The sequence below is a fragment of the Parasteatoda tepidariorum genome, chromosome 4 (genome assembly GCF_043381705.1).
Source record: "Parasteatoda tepidariorum isolate YZ-2023 chromosome 4, CAS_Ptep_4.0, whole genome shotgun sequence".
Lineage (NCBI taxonomy): Eukaryota > Metazoa > Arthropoda > Arachnida > Araneae > Theridiidae > Parasteatoda > Parasteatoda tepidariorum.
This window is the reverse complement of record NC_092207.1, coordinates 42559598-42581455: the sequence shown is the minus strand read 5'-3', so window position 1 is coordinate 42581455 and position 21858 is coordinate 42559598. Positions and strand designations below refer to the sequence as shown.

The 21858-nt window shown below is 27.9% G+C and overlaps 1 protein-coding gene across 2 annotated transcripts in view; it reads left to right on the top strand.

Annotated features, from left to right (window-relative positions):
* The window catches only part of LOC107437991 (netrin receptor UNC5C), a 347353-nt gene that overhangs the window by 226473 nt on the left and 99022 nt on the right, over positions 1 to 21858 (top strand). For both annotated transcript variants that reach the window (XM_043038737.2, XM_043038736.2), the window contains exon 5: positions 20843 to 20896. In XM_043038737.2, the coding sequence (XP_042894671.1) occupies positions 20843 to 20896 (54 nt within the window). The remainder of the gene's footprint in view (positions 1 to 20842; positions 20897 to 21858) is intronic.

Below are 21858 nucleotides of genomic sequence, written 5' to 3'. Positions count from 1 at the left end.
ATGCTAAATATTATATGAAATATATTTGATACTAAATTGAAAATATTCAAATATGTAAGGAACTCAAAAGACTAAGCATGCAAAATTTAAATGTTCTATAGAAAAATAAAATATGCATTATTAGAATTGTAATTTGCAGACCTATGCCCAAAATAATTTTACTAAATATGTTTTTGTATGAAATTAAAAATATAAATATGTTTCATTAACAACACATTGTGTGGAGCATATAGCATTTAAATTTAGGTGAATTGAATGGCTATTATTTGGTTATTACTTTATGAAGAATTATGGAAAAGTGGAACTATTCTTTTTTCGTGGAAGTTATATATTGTAAAAGCTTTTTAAGAAAGTTGAATATGATATTGAAAATAACAATAAATTGCTTAACAATTTTTTTTCTTCACGAATTTCATTTTATTCTTATGCTTCTCAAAAATACTCCCAAAACGTAACTTATTTAATTTAGAGACTTAACGAAATTTTGGTGTATTTATTGGTAATCAAATCAATAATGAAACAACTATAAAATCAAAATGTTTCTTAAATAGTTATGATTTTACTTAATAATATATTGCCTGAATAAGTATTAATTAGATGTAAAGAATAAAATTAATATAGGCTTTATTGTAAGCTTTTAAATGTTTATTAATTTTAAAAGAAAAAAATTCAGGCATATTAATTAAAAAGTAAGTTTTTTTTTTAAATTTTACTAGCAACTTTCATTTAATTGATACCAATGTTCTACTAACAATACTTGATCAAATTTTTTTAATTTATTTATTTATTTAGTTAAAAGTCAAACTCGTTGGTACTAAGAATCTATATTTAATTAAGTTTTCAACGTCTCTAAATATTTTCTGTAATAAACAAACAAAATAAGACCATTAAAATACTAGTTATAATTATGCGTTATAAGTTCAATTCAAATAAGTATATTTGGAAAGCTGTTAATGTACATAACTAAACGATATTTTTTATTTATATTTCTTGCATATAGTGGGATTAATAGTAATGACATGTGAATAAAATATATTACATAACTAGTACTGCAAATCTGAATCTCGTTCTTTATGGGTTAGTGTTCTAACTTTTTAATGATCCTTAGTATTCATAAAATGGTTTTATCTTTTTTTGTTTTGTATAATTTTTTTTAAAGAAATTTCTAAATCAGAAAGTTTTTTTTAAAAAATATGCTCCTAAAACAAAAATAGATTTTCTCTTAAAGAATTTAATTGAATTTTTCAAAATTAGTTTTACTCCAAAAGAACTAATCGTTTCAAATATTAATTTTCCCTTTTTTTGTCCTTTAAAAAATGCGCCCATGCATATTTAATTACTTCTCCATGTATTATAAGATTGTTCAGGAATTAAATAATATGCTTTATGTATTAATTTTTTTTTGTAAAATAATATACACTATTGCGTAATCAGTGATAAGAATTTCAAAAAAAATATTCCAGTGTCATTTTACGCACTTGTTTTTCGTGTTTGAGTAAAATTTAATATTCTTACATGGTTATAACCTTCGGATTTTTTTAAAAATAACTTTGATTTCAAGGACTTAAAAACTTTCTAGAGAAAAGCAATTACCTAAAGTAACATTTCCAAACTTTTCAAAACTCGACTATTCTCCTCAAAGAGATACTCTCTAAATAAAATTTGAAGTTACTCTTTCGCAATAAAATTCATTTTTATAAAATTATTTTTACTTCCAAAGAACTAATAATGTGGGATCAAACGATCGTACTTTTCCCTACGAAAAGTTATTTGTCCCTTTAAAAAAGGGAAGAAAAAAAAAGATCTTTTTCCGTGATTCATTGCCTTTATCGAAATGATATCCATCAGTCACGGTTATTTTCTTCTTTGCCTAGAAAGGTTTTCTTCCTTTTTTTTCTTCTTATTCCTAGAAGAGCGAATAAAATAAGCTAAATAAATAATGCGCTCAAAAACTCTCCAAGAAGTTCCCCCAGACCTCCAATATATATATTTTTCTATTTGGTACTTTTCTTTCGAATCTACATTTCTTACATTTCCTACGTAGAAAAAGTATTCTATGAACTGGGGAAAGAAAAAAAAATGTTTTTGATATTTCATAACCTCTTTTACCAAAACTTTCTTCCTTAAAAGTCATCGGATTGGAAAGTGGAAGTGAGTGAAAGAGCGAAAAAGAAATGACTACTGAAAACTAATGGGAGACGTTCGTTTTGTTACGTGGTAGAACGGAAACGATGCGCGCGCACTCGGAAGTAAGCAGTTGTTCTCTATAGATAGGGGGAAAGGGATAAAACACAAGGTCTAGCAACAGATCCGCCATTTTGGATTATGTATCAAACGATTTATTTATAAATATTAAATTGAGAGCGTTTGTCATTATTTTTTATTTTTGCTAATATAAATATATCATGAATTAAAGTATTTATTACTATATCAAACATATATATTATTCTTATATCTATTTAATACCATTTCAGCATTACTTTTTCAAACAGAAAAAAAATTAATTTAAATAATCATTTGGAACTTAATACAAAATCTGGCATTAACTTATTGTAAACGTGCATTAGTATGTATTGTAATGTTTTCGTTTTTCTTTTTTTTTTCTTGAAAGATATATTTTAAAATGTCACAGCCGTTATATGTGATTAATTATCTATTTTTAATTAAATAGAACTGAAGTTATCAGAAAATTATTGCTAAATCTTTAATTTTTCTCACAGAAAAGTTTCTGAGAAAAGCTCAATTTCGTAAAGAAAAAAAAAGTTAATTTTTCTAAAATCTTTTGTAATGTAAATTTATTTTGAATTATACACATTACAAAACATAACTGAAAGTATAATTATAGTCGTACAAAATGCATATATATTTATATTTAAATCGCAAAAGAAATACATTTGTCATATTTGAATAAAAAAGTTTTTAGTTTTTAATTTTACCCAAAAAAATAGTAAGTATAAATAGTACAAAAATTTACACATAGAGTAACTATACAACATGGCAATATTTTGCAGAGTTAATGCACGTGAGTTTTCAAAAATAGTTCTTAATATTTGAAAACAAGAAGAGGAAAAAATTCAGATTTTGTCTAAGTTTGATATATTTCAACTATATTTTGCTTTTAATTTAAGGAATACTAAACCAATGGAATACAAAACTGTTTCTTTTCTGAAAATTTTCAAAAGGGCATACTGAAAGTAATTATATTTAAATTCACACAGGAAAATTTCTTGTACACTCCCCCACAATGACATTTTACATGAAATCACTTTTTCCTCCCCCACAATAACATTACATTTTTGTTAACTCGCTTTTGTGATTGTGAGGAGTGAATTTTACAATCTAGACTTCGACCACTTTCAAAGTAATTAGAGCACTCAAATCTTTACTGGAGCTCCATGCAATGCAAGTTTCAATCGGTTCCAGACCACTGCAAAAAGAATTCATCGCGTTATTATCGCCGGTTGAAATTTTTTCTGTTTTTCGAATAGTTAGTGTTAAAACTTCACGACGCCGACATAATTTAAATTTGCTACCTAAATCATGCAAGTAAAACATTATATCGCCGATCAGAATTTCGACAACTTTTCGACATAACTAACGAAGAGACGCAAAAATAAAAAGGTTAAAATATCGTATATAATATATTTGCTCAGCTTGAAAAAATAACGTTGGGTGCATCTTTTTGTCTTCTATCACCACTGAAAATTTCTCTCACGTCCTTCGAAAGTGATGTGCCCTACAGTCTTCGATTTAGATCTGACAAATATTAATTTATTTCCTCTTCCTTGGTTGAAAACAGAAGTGTGTTCTGTTATTTATTTTGTTTTTATTCTTCTCGCTTGATTAGTTTTTATATATCTCGATTATTTTATTTTGTATCCTGAAAAACGTGAATGTTTTTTTTTATTCCCTTTTTATTTTATTTTTAAATTATTTTTTGTTTGCTTTTAATTTAATTTCTTTTATTCCTTTTTTATTTTATGTTTATTTTATTTTTAAATTATTACATGTTTATTTTATTTTTAAATTATTTTATGTTTATTTTATTTTTAAATTATTTTATGTTTATTTTATTTTTAAATTATTTTTTGTTTGTTTTCAATAAAAAAATTTTATTCCATTTTTTTATTAATTTCTTTTTTTTATTTCATTTAATTTTTATTTTACTTTATTCTTTATTTTTATTTTATTTACGTTTATATATTTTTTTACTTATTTATTTTAATTTTTTTTATATTTATATTTTATTTTAAGCTTGTAGTAAATGTGCGTAAAAAGTGCTTTGTCTTGTTATACCACACACAATCCTAAAGTTTACAGATATTTTTTTGTGGTAATTTCTAATTAAAGTTCGTAATTTAAAATTTGAACCGCGTTAGTTAGAACTTAAGGACCAAACATGGCTGAAGAAATAGAGTTCCACGGATTTACCATCTTACTAAAAAGAGCCATCCTCCTATCATTACATAGATATAATGAAACTTACTCCCTCTCCCAACGAATTCTTCTTAATGGTTCTTCCCATCACTTCGGAAACGGGACACTGATTCGGGGGAGGGCCCTTCTTATGGCCATCCGAATTTCGAACTATAAAATTCTTTCCACTCAATTAAATTTGATCGCTCTCCTACCCCTATTTTATCTCTAACTATTCCTGCCTAACCCCCCTTCTCTTTTATAGAAAAGGATAAATTTGTAAAATAATAACGGGGAAGTGTATGAGTAGTTATTTTTGGGGGGAAATTACTACTTTGGCGTAATTTTTCAAGATGATGATTTCCGCATTGAGAGAGGGTTACATTGAAGTATCGAGTTTTGTAGTAGAATTTAAGAGCTAGGAGGAGGAAAATAATATGATCGAAATTAAATTCCTTTGCTCGCTGTTGCTTTAAAAAAATGATTATTTTTTTAAAACTCGTAGCTTATAGTTTATTTAGTTTCAACCTGTTTTAGAAAGTTACGCAGTTTTAGCAGTTTGAAGTATGGCAAGGAGAACATTTTGTAAAGTATAAAAGTAGCATGATTTAAATTTTAACAAATCACGGATTGAAAAAAAAAATATTCAGCAATATTTAGTTGAAAAAGTTACAATATTTTTTGATCGTTTCTCAACTTGTATCTTAATAACTGTAAACAAAACGAAACTGAAATATTTAAAAGCGTGAAAGGTATTTAAAAACATGAAAAATATTTCTACATATGTATTAAAAAAAATTATAAGTTAGTAAAAAAACTAAATTGAAGTATGTGACTTTGTGAAAGTTATTTCAGTTTAAAAAAAAATATTAAATCATAAAAAACGAAGGTGAATTATTAAGAAACTTGGAAGATATTTCAATTCTTGAAATAAAATTAATAAATCGGTAAAAAATAACGGAGCTGAAATATTAATATGTAAAAGATATTTCAATTTTTTTTAAAAAATTAATAAAATATTAAAATTGAAACTGAAGTATTAAGAAATGTGAAAAATATTTCGAATTATATATAAAAAAAATTAAAAAAAATAGGGAAAAAATATAAAAAATCAGTAAAAAAAGGAATTAAAAAATCAGTAAAAAAAAAAAAAACAATATAATAAGTTTAGCAACAGTCGAAAACTTACATTTGCCCTCGCGTTTCAGTTATGAAAATAAAAGTATTTTTTATAGAAAGAAAAAAAAAGCATAATTTGAAGATTTGCCTGATACTAGATTTTAATTAGCTTTGGCTCACTATTAACTTAAATATTAGTTAGAAATTAAGATTAATGGTAAAGTAGTTTAATTACTTACATATTTGTTGTATTTTTAACATTAAAACATTTAGGTAATCGGTAAAATATGTATTAACATTTGAGAAAAATGAAAATAATTTCGATATGGCTGATTGTTTTTATTTATGAAAATAAAAGTATTTTCATAGAAAAAAAAATAATAATTCGAAGGTTATAATCTATTATTAACATCAAATTAGCTTTAGTTAACTATTAATTCAACTATTAATTAAACTTAATGGTCTATTCCTATTTTTGATTACATATTAGTTAACTCTTTAGCATTAAAAAATTGACGCAATCTGTGAAATATATATTATAATATCAGAAAAATTAAAATAATTCCGATAACTTATAGGATGGCTACTTGTTTTCATTTATTAAAAGTATTTTTCATAAAAAAAAAAGAAAAAAGAACTAGCCTGTTAATAGCTTTAAGCTCTTACACAATCAAAAAATTATTATGAAGCATTAATAAAAGTTCTTTGATCTAAATTTTCATTTTATTTTCTAACATTTTTTATATAAACAGAAAGCTAAATGAAGAGTGTTAAAAAAAATTAAGAAACTTTTATTTTGAAGCGAAAAAAATTAATGACAAAAAATAGATAATCGCCTCCCCCTCTTTTTATCATTTTTGGCAGGTAAAAGAAAATTGAATGCAGATAGTTCACAATTCGGCGAGTTATAGAATTTTTTTTAAGATGTAAAAAAAGAAACTGCCCCATCTTTTCCTACCCCCACTCCCACTCAGACCTAGTCGGAAACATTTTTAATAAGATATCAAAAAGTATTTACCTTGCCAAAAAACGAGAAAAAAATTAACTCCCGTTTATTGTTTGGATATCTTTTTGGCGTAGGTATTCCGTTTCTTTTGAAACACATAAAAAAAATAAAAACTTTTTTTGTTGACTATTCTTTTGGGAAGGACGACTTGTTCCCTTTTACATCTTTCCTTACAGATTCTTTGCATAAATTTTATGTTGCTTGTTTATTTGTTTGGCGAAAATTTTTTGAATGGCACAATTTTGATTCTCCCATCTTCTTTAGTTATTCGGGAAAAGAGTTTGTGTCGACAACGACTGCAAGAAGCGTTGGCGTTCGTTTTCCAACAATATCATTACGGAATAACTTAGTAACAGAACTTGTGCGACGCATTTACTGTTTTTTTTTTTAAAAAATCGAATGCTTCCTTAGAGAAATAAATGTTCTATCTTCATCTCGAAGTGAAAATTTTTGCTTTATTTTGTAATTCGGTTTTATCAGGAAATAACGGCTGTAAACATTTTTATGCTTTTAGAATATACCTTTTATTACTGTGATTTTACTCGGAAATGTTTTTCAGTGGAATAAAAATTGAATGAAAAAGTAGATTTTTATTTGTGATATTTCCCTAACGCTTAGAGAGAAAAAAATAAAAATGTTGTTGGAAAAAATGACATTTGTTTTTATTGGTTAAATTAGATCGTACGATTATTTTACTTTCTAGAATTTCAATAGTGTATATCTGATTTTTGCTCGGATGTGTTTCTCAAAGGAATAAAAATTGAATTAAAATCCGATTTTTATTTTATACTTTTCAGTTGTTCTTTTCTCAACAATAATATTTGTTATGCAAACTAAAATCGGAAATACAGTTTTGTAGTATAATAGTCACAGAATAGTCCTTTTATTTTCTAAAACTGCAAAAAGATGTTTCTGATTTTTGTTCTGAAATTTTTTTAGCAGAATGAAACAATCAGAAAAAAACGCAATTATCCTGAAAAAAAATTTTTTTGTGTTAAATAAAATAGTACAATTAATTTATTTTCTTAAACTGCAAATAACGGGTTTCTGATTTTTTGTTTAGAAAATTTTTTAATAGAATAAAAATTTGATGAAAATTTTAATAATTTTGTGATATTTCCTTAATGGTAACTTTTCTTTACTAGAAGAAAATGAAATTTTTTATGAGGTAAGTGGCACCGTAGATATTATTTTACTGCATTCATTTACTACAAAAGGGGACAAAACATAATAACAGAGCTTCAATTGTTTCAAAAAAGACATTTTTGAACAAAATTTTTCTGAACCTATTTTAATTTGACCTCGGTTTAGCTTAGTCTTATTTCGAAACAGAAGCTTTTAAGGGAATGTTTTAAACTTGATGCAACGAATTATAACTCTGTTCCAAACAGTTCCAACTGACATTTTTTTCACATTTACAATCATAAGACTACAAAAGTGCATTACCTGAATGAAAACTTAATTCGCCTCAAAAATTAACAAGTATTAAATAACACTCAACATGCTTCAAGCGCTGGAAAAATAGTCGCCCATTTACAAGACTTGCCAGACATGAAAGCAGAGATTCTTTGCGTGAAAGTAAGGAAAACAAAAATGATTTGAAATAAAAAACGTTAAATTGCCAACGAGAAATGGAAAAATAAAGATGAGAAACAAAGCAAGAAAAACCACAGAAGCCAAGAGAGAGAAAAGATGAAATACAGAACTAGAAAAATCACAGCTGCCAAAGGCTAATCAGGGAAAATTGCATTATCACACGTTATGAAGAAGAGGGAGAAATTTCCAGGGGAAAGTGATAATTTTATCATAATTGAAATTGAATTAACGCCCAAGATTCTAACAATATGCAGCAATAGAAGATTTCCCGTATTCTTAACAAGTGACATATCTATTGTGTTCCTTAAGTCTATACTTCGAAGCGCTTTTATGTTTGCCCGATATAGCCAAGGTCTCTTGACGCCCGGTGGCTGAGTGGTAGCGCTTCGTGCTCCCGTGCCACAGGTCCTGGGTTCGATCCTCGGGCCAAGCAAGGTTGACTCAGCCTATCATCCCTTCAGTGGGTCGATAAATGAGTACCAAGCATGTTTGGGAACTGGGGGTTCCGCGTTCGGTTGACCACCTAACATCTGCTATTGCACCCCAGAGCCCAAGGTCAAGAAAACTGAGATGGGCACAGTCGGCCTTGGCCCTCTATGAGCTGTCACGCCACTGAGTTTAGTTTCTAGCCAAGGTCTCACTGACAAGGAATATGGTAGATATCCCAGAGATTATTAAACCTTATAGGATCTTTAAGAGACTTGAATTTTTTTTCCAACCCATTCAACTTTTCCGCCATTCATTCTGAACTTGCCCTAGTTTAATCATAGCTCTAATATGAAATATGGAGTTTTGCGCAATTGTTCGAAAATTGATACAAAATCTTTTAAAACAAAGAGTTTTTTCCAAAATGTTTTTCCTATCTTACGCCAGTTTATCTTGACTTTACTCCATAAGAAGGATTGTTTGAGTTAAACTTTATTAACCCAAAATAATCCATTTCAACTCTGCTCAAAAATTTTACAAAACAGACAGTTTTGCGCAAAACTTCTCTAAGCCCATTCAAAACTTATCTCAATTTATCCAATTTCTACTCCAAAAAGAGAATTCTGCGCAATTGCGATAAACTTAATACCAAAAAGTACCAAAAAAGAAATTTTTTCTAAAATAGAATGAGACATATTAACCCAAAACAATCCATTTTAACCCTGGTCCAAAATTTTAAAAATCAGACAGTTTTGCACAAAACTTTTCGTGAACCCATTCAAAATTTATCTCAATTTATCCTATTTCTATTCCAAAAAAGAGAAATTTACGCAATTGACTATCTACTACAATTGTGTTCTGAATTGTTCCAAAAAAACACTTTTTTCTAAAGTGAAACGAGACATATTCCAAAAAAAAAAGAATAAAATTTTTAGACCTTATTTTAGTAAAAATAGCTGAGAATTTGTACGAAACCATTAATATCCAAATTGCTTTAAAAAGTAATCCAAAACTTAACTATTTACTATCAGCGAAATAACTTAACAGTTAAGTTTTCTAAATATAAAACATAGCATTAACGAAAAACTGTCCTTTTGTTTAGGCATAAAATTGCTTAATTAGGTTTTGTAGCTATATAATACGATTAATACAATTACCATGGCAGTAATTAATTAATAACTACTCAAAACATCAAATTAAGGAAATTGTTTAATGTAACTGAATATAGCTCACATTGGATTTGTTATTGTGCATGAAACCCTTAGAAAATAAATATAATGTTCTAAGAAAAATGAAATAATAAACTTGGTTGGGTTGAGAAGACCCCCGCGGCGATTTGCTCACATCACAAAGGAGGGGCTGACAGACGATTATAGTGAAGTAGCTTTATTCTCTGAATAAAATTCAATTTAAAATTCATTCAATAGACTTTTCCTTCTCTTCCCCTCTTTTTATTGTAGCTCAACCCTCTATCATTAAAGAAATAACGGTTTTCAGTCTAAAGTTCCCTAGAAAATCCCTGCTGCGAGACTATTTGCGCATGCGCAAACGTATTCAGTACTTGAACAATATCTGATTTGCTTCATTAAATATCTATTTAGAACACTGACATATTATAAGTTAGGATTTTTGTTTTCAAAGAATGTTGGCCAACTTTTGATATTTTAAATTTAAGACAGTTATTGTGAAATGTTTTTTTTTCCACTTGATTTTCTATAATGAATAGCATAAAGGATCATAATCTCTTCTTTGTAGAAGGAATTTGTAGAGATCACAATACAAGTTAAAAAGAATTATTTTGTCTTTTAATATTTCTTTAGCCGTCTATAAATACAGTAGCAAGCATATTATTTGATTTATACGCACATTTTTTTCTTCTCGATTTATATACCAATTTTGCTAGTTTTGTCACAAATTCTACCCGGCTTTTATAGTTTTCTATAACTTATTCATCCCTATACTATCACTAAACAATTTTGTAGTAATAATTAGTAGTTTCAATAAAATTAGTAATTAGTAGTAGTAATAAAATTAGTAGAGTAGGAGTAGTAAAACTAGTAGTAGCTTTATATGGTACTATTTAAAATGGAGTTCTAAATGTATACAGCATTTACACTCAGTAGTACTTTTGATTAATTCTTAATTTAATTCAAATTATCTATATACATCATGATTTTATTTTTTTGAATTTCAATCATACTTAGAAGTTACGTTTGAAACAGATATTTCCTTGAATTTTTCTGTCTTTGCAATTATAAATTTAAATGTCAAAAAATGCATTTTTTAGTTTTTATTTTGATATAATTTTGTAAAATATGCATGTACATCTTTAAAATATTTTTAAAAAATGTTTATCTCTAGCCTTAGTGGGTTATTTAAAAGAGCTACATATTTCACCTTATTATTTAATTATGTGTTTCACTAATTTCAGGGCAATTAATTGTGCATTACTTTAAACAACTAAGATATTGTAATTACAATGAACGAGAACAAGATCTTCATGAAGTTCAACATTAAAGGCCTAATTGATTAAATAATTGGGTAATAATTAAGTTGTTAGTTTCATTGTAGTTTTTGCGGCCTCAAAAATTAGTAATAAGTTATTTTACCTTACTTTAAAACTGACATTATAGAATTAAACAAAACTAAAATTTGTGGGTCACTTTTTTCTCGGAGTAAAATTTATTTTCCCTGTTTTTATATCACTAATAAAAAATCCATATTCCTTACGTTACTATGTAACTTTATTTGCATTTTTTGCCACGCTAACACTGTATTTTTAAAATTGATTTAAAGTTAAAAATATGCGATACTGCTCATTCGTGTAAATCACAATTTTATTGTGGTTTTTAAATATTTTATACTATGGTAACAAACTTTTCCGAATTAAGCTGTCTTTGTGGTTGAGTAGGGTTCTATTCCCTCATTTTTGCTTAGAACTCATCCAGCTTCAGATAGATAGGAACCAGACTGTCTTGGAGGAAATACGTCCTGTGCGCAATCATACCATTGGTCACGAAATTTCAGAGCCTCAACCTCAATGAACTTCTGGTCTTCACAGGTTGTTGAAGAAAGAAGCTCTTCTTTAAAATAACCAATATCTTAAAATTATAACAATATAAATAAATCTTAATATAGCCGTAACTAGAAATTATACCAGAAGGTCTTGCCTTTAGAAATAACTTCAACATTTTTAGGCATGAGAAAATTTATATTATAAAGACGTGTAACATTTTATAATATAACTTTCGTAACGTAACGTTTTTTACGCATTCGTCTTACGATAAACAAATACAAAATTCCATCGCTATCTTCAAATATTTTATCCTTTAAGATACCGAACTTAGTGAATTTTAAATAACAATTAATAACGCAATAAATAATATGAAGCTGAGCATAGCTATGCATTTTACAAAAATATCTTTTCTTTATAAAAAAAAAAAAAATATCCCATACTTTCAAGACGAAGAGATTCTAACTCATAACATTTTAAACAAATGAAAGCTTCAAATCAAATAACCTCACGATTTCATAAACTGCACAACAAAACGCAACTTCCATTCTAGATATTACGCTTTCACCCCATCCAAATATCAACTATGTCATTCCAAAACATCCATCTACCCACCCCACCAAACGATATTCTCAAATTTAATAAAACAGGCGATCTTTTGAAAAGGAGCAGTTCTTGGATCACGTTCCATGGTTGTTCCATCTTTTGGCTTCCCCACCCCCTCCGTGGCCTCAATATCTCCGATGACTTAACTATTCCATCTTCCCCATCTTTGACATCGAAGGTTAATGTCTATGTCAATCCAGGACATCTGTGGGGGAGGACAACTGGCCGTGCCTCCTCAGAAATCAGCGTCCTCCCTCCCCTTCTTGCACAGCGTGGATATCCTCTGGATGCCCTCTGGACTTTTCTCCGGGATTTAATCCAGTGGTGAGAGAAGCTTGTCTGTTCCAGGCGGAGGAAATTCAATTTGTATTCATTTTGTTAGTTAAAGATGCTGTTCCGAAAAGGGATAGTGATATTGTATGTAAACATTGTGGCAATAAGCTTGTGATGCCAGTTTGTGTTTTGAAACTGTCATCGTCTTGTTTGAAATTGTCGAGAGATGTCTTTGATTGGCTGAGACTAAACTAATGGTTATTAAACTTACTAGGAAGTTGCTATAATATTGTAGCGTATGCTGGTGAAGTTTTTTTCTTCTTGAAATCTTTGTTGGGTAATCTTTGTTTTTCAGTGTTTCTTATTTGCAAAACTAAGATAATGTGGAAAAATGAGTAAAATAGAAAACTCCATGCTCGTTGTCGTAGAATAATCCAAAATAATTTTCGAATTATAAACAACTTACTATCGATTACTCTTAACTGATTTTATTTCTTATTCTGCCTAAAAACGAAAGTTTAAAATTGAAAATTAGAAAACAATTCTAAAATATCGCCATATCAAATCGTCATCACAAAATACTCGTTTTTTTTCTGCGTAAGAGTATTAATTTTAGTGCATGTGAATCACAAAAAGGCACCTTTTTTAATTATAAATGACCTTTTTTAATTTTATTATAATCTTGCAACTTGTCAATAAACCACTTATTGACAAATTGCAAGTTGCAAGATTTGAAAGTTGTAAGAGCTAATTTTGTATTATGTCTTAAGGAAAATTAAGGAATATTGAGATTAAGAGTAAAAAAGGCATAAAAGTATTAGTTTGAAGTAAATAACCCATTAAGAGGCATATTTTAAGTTGTAAATTATGTCAGTTCTTATTAGTTTGAAAAATTGACAGCTACCTTTATGTAGCTCATTAAAAGATTGGGAACACTGAGATTGAGATTCTAACTATCTTAAATTCAGTAACAAAACGACCATTCACTTTAAAAAGAGAAATAATGCTATATTGCAACAAAAAAAAAGTTACGGACGTTGCTGCTGCTGTTTCAGAAAAATTCGGCCACTAACGCTTTTTGCTTTCAGAACACAAAATCTATTGGAGGAAATTATATTAAGTTTTGCACATTTTTTGGGGAATTGTTCAAAGAACAGTCCGAAAGAAAGGCATTAATCAGGGCATTCTTTTATTATATATCATAATTGTTTATTATAAAACTTTACCCTAAACCACGTCAATTACAGTGAGACATTTTAAATAAAGTTTTTTCATGATCTTATATAAATGATAAATTGGATAATTATGAAAAAAAACATAAATTGTGAAATTTGTATCATATTATGTCTATACGCAGAAAAAATTTATTTTTTGTGAACTGTGAAGATCAGTGTATAGTTATATTGTATTTTACAAGGACATTAATGTATAATGGTTGCATGTATGGGCATTAACGAATTTTAGGAACTTGCGTATGTTTTCCCGTAAAAAAATTTTTAGAAACCGTCAATCAAATTTAGGGCACTCTTTAACTGTAGTATATTCTATTGATTTTATTTTTTTATTTATTTTCAAAACATTAAGTAAAATAAAGCAATAGAATTTTAATTCTTATTTTCTAATCTCAACGGTTGCCTCATATCGTATAACATGCACCAATTTTATCATATTTAGTAATTTATATTGAGTTAACTGTGGTTTAAATTGCAATTTAAATCTTACCTAAACGAGGCTTTCCAATTTAATTAAAAATTTATATTTATACAAATCTAATTTAACGCATTTACTAAATGTTTGTATCATTTATTCTTTACCGTTTATTTTGCATGAAATTTCACCGAAGTTAAGGAAAGAATTCTTATTCCGCAATTCCAGCACATCGTTTTAATTTAGATCAGTGAAATTAGGCTTACTTTTCACATACTTTGTGACTTGCATTGAGTTGAATGAGATTAAAATGCAATTTAAATCTTAACTAAAAGAGACTTTTCAATTCAATTCCATCACTCGTCAATGAATAAATGAAGAACTATTTCTTTGAATGATGTTAATTTAAATTTCGCAACTTATCATTACTAATCTAATTCATTCACCTTTGATAACAATTTCCATTTATATAAATCTTTAATTGAAGGCATCTATCAAATATGTGTACTATTTATTCTATACCATTTGTTTTACACGAAATGTCGCTATAGTTACGGAAACAATTACAGTTAAATAAAGCAATGACATTTTTATTCTTATTCCGCAATCCCAACGTATCGTTTTAATTTACATCAATGAAATTAGGCTTACTTTTCGCATACTTTGTGACTTACATTGAGTTGAATGAGATTAAAATGCAATTTAAATCTTAACTAAAAGAGACTTTTCAATCCGATTGATTACATGTCATTGAATAAATAAAGCATTATTTCTTTGAAAGACTCTGCATGATTCTGTTTTATTCAGATACCTTTTATAACTATTTCTATCTATACGAATGTAATTGAATACAGAATATTTGTTTCAATTACCGTTCTGAAAGACTAAGAGAATAAAATTTATTGAATCGAAAAGGCACTTAGATTTTGCGCAACCTTTTCAGGGCCAGGTGAATTGAACTATTTCACTTCAAGTAGAGAAGCATTACTTTGTATTTCAATTTATGTGAACAAATTGGATTAAATTAATTGTGAGAAATACCCCTTTAGAATGAGTTTGCGACTTTTTAGTTGTATTATTTATTACACCTTTTCTCTCTTAATAAGACTGGATTGTTTTAAAAGTAACTTTGATTAAATAAAGTGTTTAATTGATTATCTGATTAATTTATAAGTAAGATTTAGACTTCTGTTTTAGTTAATGAGGAGACTTTTCTTAAATTGAGTCTTTCTAATATGAAGTCCTATTATTTCGATAAATTATAATACATTCAATGGCTTTTCGGTATCTTAATTCATATTGTTTTTACAGAATTTGTTTTTAAAGTAAATTGATATTAATGTGAATTGAATTAATGTGAATAATGTTATACTAAAAGAACTAGATCGAAGCATTTAATTTTTGACATGGATTTTGAAGATAATGTAACGCAGTTGTTAATCATTTGTTGTACCAATTACCGTGCATTTAGCTTTCGTCTTCGTTTACAAAATCTCCAGATTTCTTTTTCTATTCTAATTTCTATTTCTACTATTCTCATTTATTCTATTTATGATATTCTCATTTATTCTATTTATGATATTCTCATTTATTCTATTTATATTATTCTCATTTATATTTTTGGATAAAAATTAAGTTGAAAAATGCTTGTGGAAAGTCTACTATCTATAGTCCACAAAAATTATGTAAATATGCGTTACAATGATGTAAAAATTTACAGTTTACAAACTTACAATTCGAAGTCTTTCGATTATTATTAGTTAAAATAATAAAAATACTAAAAAATAATAAATATTTGCTTAAAGTTATTTTTCCCATGGAATTATCTTTGGGTAAAAGAATTTTATAAGTGTGTGGAAAATCTTTTCAATTTTCTTAAAAAGTTCTCTCGAAATGGTGAAATACGCAAAAAGTAAAATTCACAATAAAGAGTCCGAACTGTCCCAGTATGCGGCTTCCCTCTATATTTTTAGAGTCAGCAATCCGAATCTGTCGAAAAAAAGGTGAAAAATTCAAAGAAAGAATGTTTTTGTACCTAAGTTCGTAACTTAAAATATCGTCTGTCCTAATTAATTAGCATCTTTGAAGTCCCTTCCTTGATCCATTAAGATTGAGTCCTAGAAAGTGAAAATTCGATCATTTGATTAAAAGTTATTTAGGGGAGTCCGTTTGTTTATTTATTCATTATTTGCGCACTGTAAGTCAAGCCTTGTGCTATTTGAATAAAAAAAATTTTTACAACTGAAATTATAAAAAAAAATTTTTGAATAAATACTTCTTAATAAATGTGTTAAAAATTTGCGTAATGGAAAATCGTAATTGTGTTTCTGTAAGAGTGATGAAAGTTTTTTTGCGTCACGCTTTAAATGTTCTCTTTTAACCAGTATTCTGGTTTAAAAACGCTTAACATCTAAATGTCTTTTTTTTTTAATATTTTAATTTTTTGAATTTATTATTTTTTATCTTTTTTATTACTTTAACTAAATGCGAAATGTTAGAACTATTAAAATAAAACTAAATTATCGACTATACAATAAGAGTACTTATTTATGACTTTATGCAGACTATCTGTTTAGAGAAATGCATGAATAGCTACCTATCTTTTAAGTTTTATGGCTAATTTTGACAAGCGCATTAAATTCAAGTTTGAAAATAGCTTTCTTTCTAACAATGATTTTAGTATTTTAAATCTAAAAGCTAAATAATATTTTAAAAACAATATGACGAATAAAAGTACGATAAAAATTCTGCTATCATAAATCATTGATTATATTTCTGCAGTGTTGTCTTCGTGCTGTAATCTCAAGTTCCACTCTATTAATTGAGTCGTTAATAAAACTAAACTTTAGAGAAAAAAGGAAAAAATCATAATATATTATAAAAAGCTTTTGACTCGGTTTCATTGCTTTGTTTGATTTGTATTATTTTTATAACTAAGTAAAACGAAATCCTATTTAAAGCGTTGTCTTATCAGATTAACAAAGCGATTGACAGGTTGAAGTGCTTAATTGTCTCATCTGAAAACTACTAATTTGAACGAGCGTGTCTGTAAGCATGGTTTAAAAAAATACTTGTCAAAAGTTATTTTCCTTAAAATCGAAAAAAAAATATTAGCTACATCACTGAAACTTTTGCATAAAATTTTAAGCTATGCAAGCTAATGTTAACGATNTAACAAAGCGATTGACAGGTTGAAGTGCTTAATTGTCTCATCTGAAAACTACTAATTTGAACGAGCGTGTCTGTAAGCATGGTTTAAAAAAATACTTGTCAAAAGTTATTTTCCTTAAAATCGAAAAAAAAAAATATTAGCTACATCACTGAAACTTCTGCATAAAATTTTAAGCTATGCAAGCTAATATTAACGATTCAAAATTTCAATTTTTAAGATATGTGACTAGGGTGTTCCTGAAAGACCGCCCTTAATCTTCTTTCTTAGAATCTAATTATACCAAAGTGAAAAAACAATTATATTAAACCGAGGAATAAATAAATCGCTATCAAAGTCTGGCCAATTACAGTTGAGGGTGGCAAATGCAATAAACATCAAACCAGGTTTCATTGGAAGTTAAAATTTTAGCCCGTTTCTACTAGTCGGTTTTTAACTGTCTGTTTCCTCCAGCAATCAAACCTGTCTTGCTCAAATCTGTTTCGCGATTTGTCAGATTTCGATACAGTTTTTGTTTCGTTTCTTCCTCTATTAAATATTAATTAAGAAACTGGCTTAATTTTCGACCCAATGTGTTAATTTTTTGTTTTTATTTTTAATAAGGATTCTGAAAATAAATATAAAATTACGGAACATACTTTATGCTTCCAGTAACTTAATTCAAACTTTACAATTATTCTACTTTTATGAAATCTGCATGTTTTCATAACACAAAAATTTATAATTTTGCATCGAACTTAAGAGACGGTAACTTGCTCAGATTTCGTACTCCAAACCCCCTCGATAAACCAAAAGCATGTGCCGTGGGATTCTAAGCGACGTCCTAGTAATTCGCTATCTATGGAGATATATACAAGCTATACTAGTACAGCTTTCAGCAATTATGTAAGATAGTCAGAGTATATCACTTGTCATCAGTCTAGCATGGCCTCACTCCACGCTTCTGCGGGGGAATCAATAATGTATTCAAACCTTAACTTGACTGATTGAAGTGTCCTCCTGGAATCTTGGTGTAACAGCAGGGTGAGTGGCAAATTATCCATGATTTATCGGAATATTGGTCGAAGTACTCCCCTCTTTCCATTTCTGTTGACCATACCGAAGATAACATTGATAATTATTGATATTTCATAATTCAATGATGGGATCCTTTACATTTATTCTGTACTATAGAAGTTATTTTTCATAGGTGCTCGGCATTCTTTACATTATCGTCTTTTATTAATGTTATATTTAACTATGGGTATTTAATAATTTTGTTGAAAAAAATTGAAACTTCACCTTAGTGGAATTAGATGTTAATGGCATTTTGGAAGTAATTTACCTCCCTGCTTGACCCTTTGAAGCAGATGGGACACCGGTGTCCCTTTTGATGTTTCTAGTTGGAGGCAGAAATATATTCTGTTGTCTCTTTTAAATTATAAAAAAAAATCTATAATAGTTGCTAAAAAATTCTGTTAGATGATCGGAATAATATTTGTGCTAAAATATTGAATTAAAAAAAAGTAGCTTGAAAAAACTTTGTTTTCATTCATACTCAAAATTTAACAACTAACTGATTTTGTAAATTTAAAAAAATTTAATGATGCTAATCAATGATGTCAGTGAGACTAGATGATCAATGATGCTAATAAAAAATCTGCTAGATGATCGGAATTATATTTGTGCTAAAATATTAAATTGAAAAAAGTAGCTTAAAAAACTTTTTTCTTTCATTCATATTCACAAATTCATTAATAACTGATTTTGTAAATTTAAAAAAAAATTCAATGATGCTAATCAATGATGTCAATGAGCCTGGATGATCAATGATGCTAATAAAAGATCTGCTAGATGATCGGAATTATATTTGTGCTGAAATGTTAAATTAAAAAAAAGTAGCTTAAAAAAACTTTTTTTCTTCATTCATACTCAAAATTTTATCAATAACTGATTTTGTAAATTTAAAAAAATTCAATGATGAATGACTGTTTCTCTTAGAAGTAAATAACTGCAAATAAGAACAAATTTAAACAATAATTGTTAGGGATGTAAGTCATGTTTGGAAGATTTTACCTTTAACGCAGAAAAGGAAACCGTTGTTTCATGCTGTATTTCCTAACTTTAAACTATTAAAATACTAAATATAATATTTTTCACTTATCCTGACTTAAATTAATACTAAATATTGAAGAAGTATGTAAAATAAAAATTCTGAGTCAAAGGGTTATGAACATTTTATGATCTGTTGAAAGATAAATATGAAACATTAATTTACTTTACTTTACGACAGACATCCTTAAAAACGATGCACTTGAAATTCAAGAAAATTTATTCAATTTTTTATGAAATAGTTTCTCAGAAAAGTGCTCAGAACCAAAATTTCAAAAAGTTCTCAAAATTTTCTTCACATGTTTAAGCATACGAATATCTTCGAGCGCAATAATATCGATTTTATTTTAGCAATATTTTTATCATTTCAAATCTTTATTTCTCTTTTTATCACGCCCTTATAGAATGTAAAATAAAAGGATCAAAGTTTTTTCTGTCTTGGAACTATAATATCTACCTTTAAAAAAACAGTTAATGCTCTAAGTTCAAAGGAAATTTATTTTCGAATATTTTTTATTTTATGTTTAAGTGATTTCAGTGACTTTGTTTTAAAAATCAATATAAACTACTTACTTTAATTTTTGTTTGAGGCATCTTCTACAGTCTGTAATGTTATTGCAAGCATGAGTTGACGCTGTGTTTGAGATATACATATTAGCATGTGATTGTTGTCTATTATTGCAAGCAAAATGCGGAAAAGGATAGTATTAGCATCAAGTTACTAATGCTTATAAACAATAGAAAATGTCTTTTATTATTTGACACTCTTATTATTTAGATGCTTAAGACACTTTAAAAGATAAATCCAAGAATGTGTGTTTAATTTCATCATCATCTTTGGCCTGTCAGCCCGGAGTGGGCCCTGGCCTTCTCAGAAACTCTCCTCCCTCTCAGCAACGGTTTTCTAGTTTTTACAGTTCAGTAAGAATGCGTCCTTATATACAGAATCGAACCATCTGAGTTTGGGTCTCCACCTTGGTGTGTTCTCTTTGCTGACTGCAATGTATTTTTTTTTCAAACCCACTTTTTTTTAGACCCACTGGAACAAGAAAGCGGGGAGGACCGCGGTTGAGATGGGTTGACTCAGTGGAATCAGATTTTCTCGCAATTAATGAAAAGAATTGGAGATCAAAGGTGAATCAGAAGTCGTCATGGAGAAATCTTCAGAGGAAGGCATTGGCTCACATTGGACTGTCTGGCCAACTATGATGATGATGATGATGAAGCCACTCTAGTTTTTATTAAAACATAAAGTCTAGTTTAAAATGTAATAAATGAATTAAAATTATTTTATTAAACTCTATTTTCTGTAGGAAAAAGAGTTTGCTGATTTAATATAAGTAATCATTATTTCTTTTTGTGTCTCTCAATTTCTCTTATACACATAATTTTGAATTTCTTACAAAAATGTGTTAAATTTGTGACTTATATAGTGATATTCAAATTCTTTTTATGTAATTGATATTATTTTTTATTTTAGTTGGTAAAGAAAAGGAACCTGCTTTATCATATGGCACAGAGGCTCAAGAAGAAGGTAAGTTTTGCTAAATTTTTAAATATTTCGTAATCCATTTTGCGTTTTTTAAAAACATTATTTTCGAAGCAGAGAATGGGGTAAAATAATTGTACAATTCAGAGCTAATTCTTTTGCGTGATAAAATCTCACGAAGTCTGCTATTGATTACAGAATCTTTTCAGTAAAATTCAATCATATGGTCTAGATATCACATGAAATGTCTGAAAAAAAGAAGAAAAATATATTTAATTAATTATAAAAATAGCTACGAATCTATTCTGTAAACTTTTGTTTTGAAATTAAAAATGCGTATAATATTTTCAAACTCTTATTGAGAATAAAATGAAAAGTTATTGTATGTTATTTTTCGTAAATGACATCGAATTTTCAGTTTCTTCCATACCTTATTCAGAAACTGCGACACATGCTGCAAAAAATAGTTTGTTCATTTATTAAATTTATAAAAAGAGCATTTAATAAAACTGAAACTATAATATTTAAAAAATCATTTACTCATTCGATACGAGTATCTATAGCAATTTTAAATCTCAAAATTGTAATATTGGGAAATATTGTATTTGAACGCACACTGTTAGAAAATTTTCTGAAAAAAGGGCTAAATAACAGTTTAATTGCTACTTTACCATATTCATACAAAACAGACAAATAACTATAAACTAAACTGTATTCAAACAGTTAACTGTGTGAAAAACCGTTTTTTAACTGCTTTAACCTTATGCGGTTAAAAAAAAAAACATTTTATCCCATGAACTAGGCCCTCCTAATAAAGCCACTTAGTTCTTTGCAGCTGAGTGCATATTATAGCCGAGAATGCTGTTTCGTCAATCTCATGACTGATGTGTTGACATGGTTCATTTGACGAAACACAACTCATCCACAATCTAACTCCAATGCCCTTTACCAAACTACAAGCGTAGCTCTAATGTCAAATTTTTTTTTGATTTTTGAAACCATGTTAG